A 9589-nucleotide genomic window follows, 5' to 3' on the forward strand; every position below is an offset into this window, starting at 1 on the left:
TTTACCACACCTCTCTGTGCTTTACCACACCTCTCTGTGCTTTACAATGCTTCCCTATGCTTTATCAAACTTCTCTGTGCTTTCCAATGCTTCCCTGTGCTTTACCACACCTCTCTGTGCTTTATATGCTTACCTGTGCTTCACCATGCTTTCCTTATGCTTTATTGCTCTTTGCTATACTTTTACTATGGGGGAATGTTTGTAACGGTGGTTAGTGATCAATGCAATAATGTGTCTCCTGTATTCACACACATTCCAATGAGAAGGGAGTAAATGCTTCCCCTCAATTTGTGTGGAAAATGAGCCCCAATCACAAAACTCACACAGATGTTTGGGAACTTACGTAAATGAGTGCTTTAAGTGGTAGATTGTAAACAAACTCCTAGCCCTTTTAGAGCCCTCTTTCTAGAAGAGTAGAAAGGATTAATTGATTATAAATAATTGTTTTAAAATATACATATATAGCCAACACACACATATATACAAGTATGCCTATACACACACACACACACACACACACACACACACACACTGACACACATACGTACACACACATGCACACGCACACACACACACTCATACGCACACACACTCACACATACACCCACACACACACACACACACACACACACACACACACACTCACACACACACTCACACTCACACGCACACAAACACACACACACACACACATAAGCACACATCCATAAATTCTAACAATCAACAAAAGTTATTCAGCATATAACTGCGTTCATCTGTTGGATCCAAAGAAACTAAGGAGCTCTGTTGGTAAGAAAATGGAAACGCTAGCAAATTGTGTCTTTTCCAATCCAAAATCTCAGCCCAGGACTCCTCACCTCACTAACTCTGGCTCAGCAGTGGAGGGGGAGCCTGCTCATACAGAACGAGTCCTGCTCTGAGAGCATGAGTGACTAACATGAAAGCTCTCTGCCAGCGAGTTTAAACTCCTCTGTTTGCTCCAGGTTGATCCTGGACAGCAGCCATGCCCCATCCGTGGGGTTTCACTGCGATGCTTGAGCGGTGAATGAGTGGGTCTGGGACTGAGTGAGCTTGAGGAAGCCGCTGGCCTGTTGAGACTGTGTGAACTGTTCCAGAAGACAGCCTCTGAGGTGAGAGCTGTCACACAAGGACTCAGCTCAAGTGCAAGAGGAGCCAGCAGAGCCACGGCTTTCTGGCATGAAGACTTTCCAGACTTTTCCACACAACAGTAGCAGCTTTTTGTTTTGTTTTTGTACTTTTTTGATTGCTGCAAACTTTACCTTAGCATATCAGCAATGTCATTGTCCTTTTTTTCTAACCAAAACTCATGTCTGTCTACTTCTGAACTTGAGCTGTTGGTGAGAATTTATCACTTTCTTTAAAATGTCATCTGCTGCAAGATAAAACATACATGTGCATTCTGAGTACACTGTTCTACTCCACGCAGCTTGTGATCATGCATTCTGAGTGTGCTGTTCTACTCCATGCAGCTTGCTCAGCACCTGCAGTCAATGCTTTGAATCAATGTCTTCCAGGTTATACAATCCTCTGCTTGTTTCTGACCATGCACAAGCTGATCAGCAACTGTAGTTACCTACAGGATAGCCGAGCTTAGATGAAACGTCTATTATGCTGTTGTGCAATATTTTTCATTGTGTGGTTAACCCCATATTGCCAAATGCTGCCTTTTAAAACAAAGAATATCAGAACAGGTGCTATTTATAATGCAGGGTTACATTTATAATTGCTATGCTGCAATGTTTTGTTTTCTTGCTCTTGTACAATGGCGAATGCTGTGTCAATGTGGCCCGCACTATTTTACATGCCTTTTGCAGCCACCAAGGTCACCAGAATTTAAAAAAAGGTTTTAGCGCCACCTTGTGGCCAGTAACTACATCAATATATTACGTCACCGCTTCTCCTCAGTCAGGGACTGTGGAACACAAAGAAGCTATATTTTCAGAGTTTACTCCAGTCTTTAATCAACTTCTGCTTTTTGGATGGAGAAAAATACCTGCTAATGATGGAAAGCTAGAACCAAACAGTGAGGTAACAATAATACAGCGTCTCCCAAGCACACTATTTACTGACCTTAACAACAATAGTGGATCTTCATAGCACAAGGCTGAGAGTGGCGAACCAGTGTGTTTGAAAACCACATTATAATTAACAACCACAACTAATAACCAGCGGGCAGTGCGAGATAATGAACGGGTCACACTACCAAAGAGTTTGCTCAGGTCTTTAATTATACAGCCTTTAAAAAACATCTAGAATCAGACACACAAGCTGTTTAACTGGAGCAGTGCAATTCTTTTGAAAACCGCAAGATGGCGACAACCACCAGGGTTTGCTTATTGTCCTGCCGCACGCGTGTATATCTGAGTTGCAGCGTCTCCATCTATCCTCCTGCAATAACTAGTAAATGCGAATTACGTTCATGCTAAGGCTTCACTTACTGTTTTTTTGTGGATTTTTTTTTTTATAACAATTGACGTTGTTTTTCTATAAACAAATCGCAGAAAATGTCTCATTGTGATTTGTAATCTGTACATTTTGATAAGATTTGGAATTTGTAGGAGATAAGCTAATTCTCCCAGACTCAAAATCGTGGAATTGGGTTTGGTGACCGACAGGTGGCAGTTTAAGCACTACGGCAGAAAGGGGGCCGAACAAAAACATATTTGTTTAACACGGGAGAACTTGTAAAGCAAATGCGAAACATACCGTCCTGTCTTTAAAAAAGCACGCGAATAAACACGCGTGGTCTATTAACAGATAGATTAAAGCACATTTTAAAACGTACTGAAGCCCTGCTGTACGGTACACTACGCTACCCTACCCTAACTCAAATTCAGATATGTCAGCACGGAGGCGTTCTCTTCACCGTTCATTTGAAGAAGCGAGCCACATTATCACCCTTATTATAATTGATTTATCTAACGATAGTGATGTATTACAGACTAACAATGGAATGCTGCCGCATGATCCCATTGCCTTATCACTGAGTTATACACACCTGTTGTATTAGCCAAAGCAAAGCCACCGGCAATAAAACCCGTAACACTGATACAATATAGACGAGTTGGTGGGGCGTTTAGTTTCGGTGACTTACACACTGTAATTCATATTGTTTGTGTACGATGGGTTAGCCTTGGGTCATGATGACGAATCTTGATTTACAAGCGCAATTCTCTAGATATTGACACCCCTGCACATCTCATTCTACTGCTTCTCTATTTATAATTACTTCCGCTATCTCGTATTTGATTTTTCTAGGTATCCTTATTCACAGTTTTTTGTAACGGCCCGCATTTGAAATCATTCTCATCCATTTATGCTACTTACTACGTGCTCTTAATGGACTTTACTCGTACGAGCAAATATGTCTAATACGGTATAAGTTTAACTGCTCTCAGTCGATCTCGCTCTCAAATACAGTTATTTACGGTATTCTGTATTTTGCTCTTATTTGAATTTGATCTTATTTGCTACTGATTTTATTGTTTGTTTTACAACTGCTCTTATCTGTAAAGTGAGATTCTGTAATGTTATATTTACAATGCGTTATTAACAATGCGTTATTAACAATGCGTTATTTACAATGCGTTATTTACAATGCGTTATTTACAATGCGTTATTAACAATGCGTTATTAACAATGCGTTATTTACAATGCGTTATTAACAATGCGTTATTTACAATGCGTTATTAACAATGCGTTATTAACAATGCGTTATTAACAATGCGTTATTTACAATGCGTTATTTTGTAATGTGATGCTGATAGTTTGAAACACTTGTTGGATGAGGACGTCTGCTAATAAATAAATAAATAAATAAATAAATAAATAAATAAATAAAATAAATCTAAACACAAGCATCGGATAGACAGACACTGGGTAACCGAGAACGGCGTTACAATATGCGGCAGCATGTTTGTCTGTGTTTCCTTGTGCTCTTGTTACGAGAGAAGTTTACACTTGTGTTTTGTTCTGGTCTCCCCGATTCAGTCTGCTGATCCCCCCTGCTCTAGAGAGACTCAGGGACGCGCCTTCCATCCCACTCGTGAACGCTCTAGAGCAGGGCTTCTCAAACTCGGTCCTGGAGACCCCCTGTGGCTGCTGCTTTTCATTCCACCCCAGCTCTTAATTATTTAACTACACCCTTAATTGAACTGGTAATTTGCGTAATTAGACTGTTTTACTTGTTCTCAGCTCTTGAACAGTTGCATATTTCAAGTTAGATGTAACATGTGATAAGTAACTCTAACTGCAACTGTTTAAGAGCTGAAAACAAGTAAAAAATGTCAAATTAAGTAAATTATCAGTTCAATTAAGGGTGTAGTTAAGTAATTAAGAGCTGGGGTGGAATGAAAAGCAGCAGCCACAGGGGGTCCCCAGGACCGAGTTTGAGAAGCCCTGCTCTAGAACTCCCCACCTAGCATTCTGGAATATGCGTCAGTCATTAGCTAGCAGAAATAGGCCTTCATTGGATGCTATTTAACTATTTAATCTGGCTAAGCCAATGTAGGCAATAGCTTTCCAATAGAAGAATTTGCCGAAATCGCATCTACTCATCCTGTGAGTGCAGAAACATAATTGAAACGATTATTATTATTATTATTATTATTATTATTATTATTATTATTATTATTATTATTATTATTAAGTGTGAGGTTGTTATAATCTGGACCGTCTTTCTAAAAATAAATTCGTTTTCACCAATTGGTTAGCTGCACAGATTGGCTCAGTTTGCATTTGCACAGCTGATCTGCGCAAATCGTTTGCAATAAACAAGCCGAACGCTGAAAGCCGGCCGAGGCTGCGCTAGCTCTGGGTGGGAGTGCGCTGCTGGGGTTATGGATGGCGCGCATTGTTGTTTGGCGCAGTGGCTGCGAGCCGGTCACTGAATATTGATCGATGCATTCTGTGTCGCTTGACAAGCGGGGTTGTTGGGAGTTATGAGAATTAAATGTGCTGTTTGCTGGGACAGTATGCAGCTGTCTGGGGCTCTACTGGGCATTGCTGAACAATGTAAAGTATTTTGCTATGTGCAGTGGTGGGATTAAAGCGTTTTAACTACGTGTCTGTGTATATTATTAAAGCAAACTCCGACCCAGAGGTTGCAGTGATTAGACCTGTCACTTTTTTTCAAATTACTTGATTTATTTTTAATGTCTCATAACATGTGCGTACACATATTTAAAGCAACTGTATATTCCAGATTCAAAAACAAAACAATACAATGGTCCATCTTAAACGTAACGCGAATATATCTTATTAAGAAGCACATCGAGGGATTTGTTTTGTTCAGAATGTTATTAAAATAAAAACTCAAATGGAGCGCTATCGTTCAAGCGGGTTGCTCTATCGTTCAAGCGGGTTGCTCTATCGTTCAAGCGGGTTGCTCTATCGTTCAAGAGGGTTGCTCTATCGTTCGAGCGGGTTGCTGTGGGATTGTTTTAAAGCAGTTTCTCTTTGAAAACTCCTCATCACTGTGTGTCGTTTTTTAATATGAGAGAATTTGGCAACGATTGCACATAAAGCCAGCTAAGCTGGTATATAAACAGGCCGATACAAACTAAAACATTAACAGTTTCCTTGTTTTTTTAATCGTTGGGTAATGTGCGGATGTGTCACACAGTTCTTCAATTATAATGTGTTTTGCAGTAAAGCGAAGATGTTCTCTTATTAAATTAGGTTCATTAAACTGAAACCCCAAAACACGTCCCAGTAACGTGTGGTTTAGCAAGCTTGCACCTGCTGTTCATTTTATACAATTACAGAGAAAAACGTGTCATTAGAACAGCAAGTTAATACAAAACTAGCTTGATACATGCATCAGCCTATAACGCGCTGTGTCGTGGCTAAAACTGGGGAGTTTAAAAACAAAATACAATTTTAAAGACAAATGGCGCTTCATATTATTATTATTATTATTATTATTATTATTATTATTATTATTATTATTATTATTATTATTATTATTAGTTAGTCGTCAGGTAGTATCATCCTCGCAGAACGGCGAGGGGATTCCTGTTATATTTTATTTTAACCCTAGCACGCTTGTTCGGGGATGAAGGCAGGTCATTTAGGAAGGGGTGCAGCTGTTTCTATTGGTTTGTTGGCATTAGCCTCAGAAACGTGTACCAAATGTTTTCACCTGTTACAGCACGCCGCCCCGTTCACATCACTTTCACCTCGTTCTCACAGACCCGCAGAGAAGTGAGGCACAGACCTCCCAGCGCTACGAGCATTTTCACATGAACAAACAAACAAACAAATCAATAAACAGATACACGCATAAATAAACCTACAAACGGGCAAGCGCCACCTTAATATTTTCAAAGAAGTGCTAAAGCACGCCAGACCGCTTCATGTGTTGATGCTTGCGAGTCATAATGTTGTGCGGTGTTTACATTTTTATAACACAAAACTAACATAGGATACTGTCTGCGGATCAGTTATAAAAACTTGAAAAAGAGAACATGTTTTAACAGGGTGTTGCAAACAATACCGCATATACTTTCAGAGAAACTTTCTTATGAAACTGCATTGCACCACGCAGGCTATGCGTTACCATCATCATCGTTATGTTTTACACAACCTGTATTACTGATTCTCTGAAATGAAAAGATATTCACTTTTTTTGTATGAAGTCCAATGGGAGCAGATTTTGAACGTGACTCATTGTGGACACAATAACTTTGTAATGAGGTGCATCTGTACTGTGTAGCAAAGCTGTGAAAATACTGAAACAGACTTCCAGAATTAGAAGACGATTTTCAATAGCTCCAAGACATAAGAACATAAGAAAGTTTACAAACGAGAGGAAGTCATTCGGCCCATCTTGCTCCTTTGGTTGTTAGTAGCTTATTGATCCCAAAATCTGGGTGTCGGCTTCAACAACATTACTAGGGAGTTGGTTCCAGACCCTCACAATTCTCTGTGTAAAAAAAGTGCCTCCTGTTTTCTGTTCTGAATCTCCAGAAGATACATAAAGACGCATAGAACCCGGGACGGGTTTAACTGATTCATAATAAAAGAAATACACTTTTAATTTTTGAGTTTCTTAAGTCATTTACATATGCATGCCATATTGTCCGAGATCGGTGCACAACACATTTCAAGCATTCATTGCACAAATCAAAAAATATGATTGCTCTCGTAATGTTAGCAAGCATATTCAATAATGCATTGTTTATGAAAGATCACTGCTGTATTATTATTATTATTATTATTATTATTGTATGACAGTCTGAAATGAGAGTCTTGAAAACTCGAAAAATCCTTTAGGTCCTAGGCCCAGGCCCCCCCCAAAAAAAAAAAAAAAAAACTAAATATATATATATATATATATATATATATATATATATATATATATATATATATATATATATATATATATATATATATATATATATATATATAAAAACTATATTGTCTATAATATTGTCTATAAACAATTTGTGAAAGTATTCTGCATATTTTCACAACTCTAGCAACATGAATTATATTCGGCATGCACAAAATAGAACACGTACAATTTATTTATTAACGTAGCCTGCATTTTAAATCTCAACCAGAGTAACAAAATTGAAAACGTGTTTCTGTTAGAGAAAATAGTAGGAGAAGTAAAAACGAATCTTCTTGCAAACTAATAAAAACGGGAACTTGAACCATTGTGTTAAATCAACAGTTTAGTTAAAAAAATGAAATAAAAAAAAGTGATTGTAAAAAAAATACAACGAACACCAAGCAATCGACATCTCAAAAAATCATACAGCCGAAGAAAGGTCGGCGAAATAAAAGCGCCAAACAGCATCTCTCTATCCATCTATAATCTATCTACCTATTGCGTGTTTTAAAGCTAGGAGGCGCCAAATAGAAGCAGCTATATAATAATAATAATAATAATAATAATAATAATAATAATAATAACTCTCAACCCCCCCCCCCCCCCCCCCTCCCGGAGTCCCGGAGACCTTCATTAGTGCTGTGGACGGATTTAGTGCTGTGGAATCTGCCCTACAGCTTCTTCATCAGCACACCCCATTATTGAAACATGCAATTTGAATGTATTTGCTACAGTAAGACAATGTATTAATGCTGTCTTTCGAATACGCAAAGAGAATGAAACAAGACCAAAAAAATCGACTTACAACCTTCTAATGGGAGGTGTGCATATATAATATCATTATACCATTTGACGGTTAAAAGAAAATGTATTCTGCGCATCTGAAGCATTTAGAGACGCGCTGTAGGTATTATTTGGAGATTTAAAGAGTGCCGGTGTGAAGATGAGTTGTGTGTTGGAGAAGATCTCTGTACGGATCTTGACAAGGATGCAGGACGAGCAGCATTGGCTGCTGCTGACGCTGTAGACACGTGACAGCCGGGGCTGGATAAATGTGTTTTGACAACAGTCAGAGTAACAGACAGGTTTCCACGGGATCCAAGCTCCGACTGATTGCAAAGGGCGCTTTAAAAAAAGTCTCATATACACTTTTACAGCGAGTGGAGCCTCCTGAAGGAACACGGGAGGAGACGCCCATTGCTGCGCTTCTTTCGAGAGAAAAAAGAATATCAGCTTTTGTTTTCTGCAGCAGAAATTGCAACTTTTAGTTGTTTGATCATTTTGGTTTGATAAAAAAAACTCACAGAAGGACCAGGATTTCTGTTGTTATTGTTGTTGGTGATAGTGGAAGGGGAACGCACTTTCAAGGGGAGTGATTCCAACAATGACTTTAGGAACAGAAATGTCAGACAATTCCGCTTTTTCAGAGGATGTGGACATCGACGTGGTTGGCGACATGAGCGTTAAAGAGGGGAAGTATCACGATTTTCATTCGGACAACGACTCGGATGATAACCTGTCCAGGAACGCGGGAGAGAACGCCTGTTCCCCGGGCCTGAGCAGCGGTTCAGACTCCAACCCGTTCCGTGGAGAAGAGAAGACGGGCAAAAACACTTTGGTGAAGCCCCCTTACTCTTACATCGCCCTCATAACCATGTCTGTCCTGCAGAGCCCCAAGAAGAGGCTCACTCTGAGCGAGATCTGCGAGTTCATCAGCAACCGCTTCCCCTACTACAGAGAGAAGTTCCCCGCCTGGCAGAACTCCATCCGCCACAACCTGTCCCTCAACGACTGCTTCGTGAAGATCCCGCGGGAGCCCGGGAACCCTGGCAAGGGCAACTACTGGACCCTGGACCCGGAATCGGCGGACATGTTCGACAACGGCAGCTTTCTGCGGAGGAGAAAACGCTTCAAGAGGCACCAGTCTACTGAAATGCTGCGGGACCCAAACAGCTTCCTTCCAGGATTTGGATATGTGCCTTACGGGTATAATTACGGCATCCAGCTGCCGAACTTCCACCCCCACCACCACGGCACGGCTTTCCAGTTCCAGCCCCCGCACTGCGCAATGCCGTCCCCGGCTTCCCTGTTTCCAGCCCCGCACATGCCTTCTCTCCTGGGCAACGAGCTTGCTAGAAAACCTTTCTACCCCCAGCTGAGCCCAACTCTGCCCAGTTTGCAGCCTCTAAAAGTAGACAGCAACAACCAGACGAGGTCTTCTTTTTCTATAGA

General features: G+C 40.4%; 1 protein-coding gene across 1 annotated transcript in view; it reads left to right on the forward strand.

The window, feature by feature from the left end:
• Positions 1–8454: 8454 nt before the first annotated feature.
• Positions 8455–9589, forward strand: part of LOC121330540 (forkhead box protein D2-like) — a 21987-nt gene continuing 20852 nt past the window's right edge. Inside the window, exon 1 of the mRNA XM_041277128.1 lies at positions 8455–9589. This exon is cut by the window's right edge and continues 13 nt beyond it. Within this exon, the coding sequence (XP_041133062.1) occupies positions 8742–9589 (848 nt within the window). The 5' untranslated portion in view covers positions 8455–8741.

Source organism: Polyodon spathula, chromosome 18, assembly GCF_017654505.1.
Source record: "Polyodon spathula isolate WHYD16114869_AA chromosome 18, ASM1765450v1, whole genome shotgun sequence".
Taxonomy (NCBI): domain Eukaryota; kingdom Metazoa; phylum Chordata; class Actinopteri; order Acipenseriformes; family Polyodontidae; genus Polyodon; species Polyodon spathula.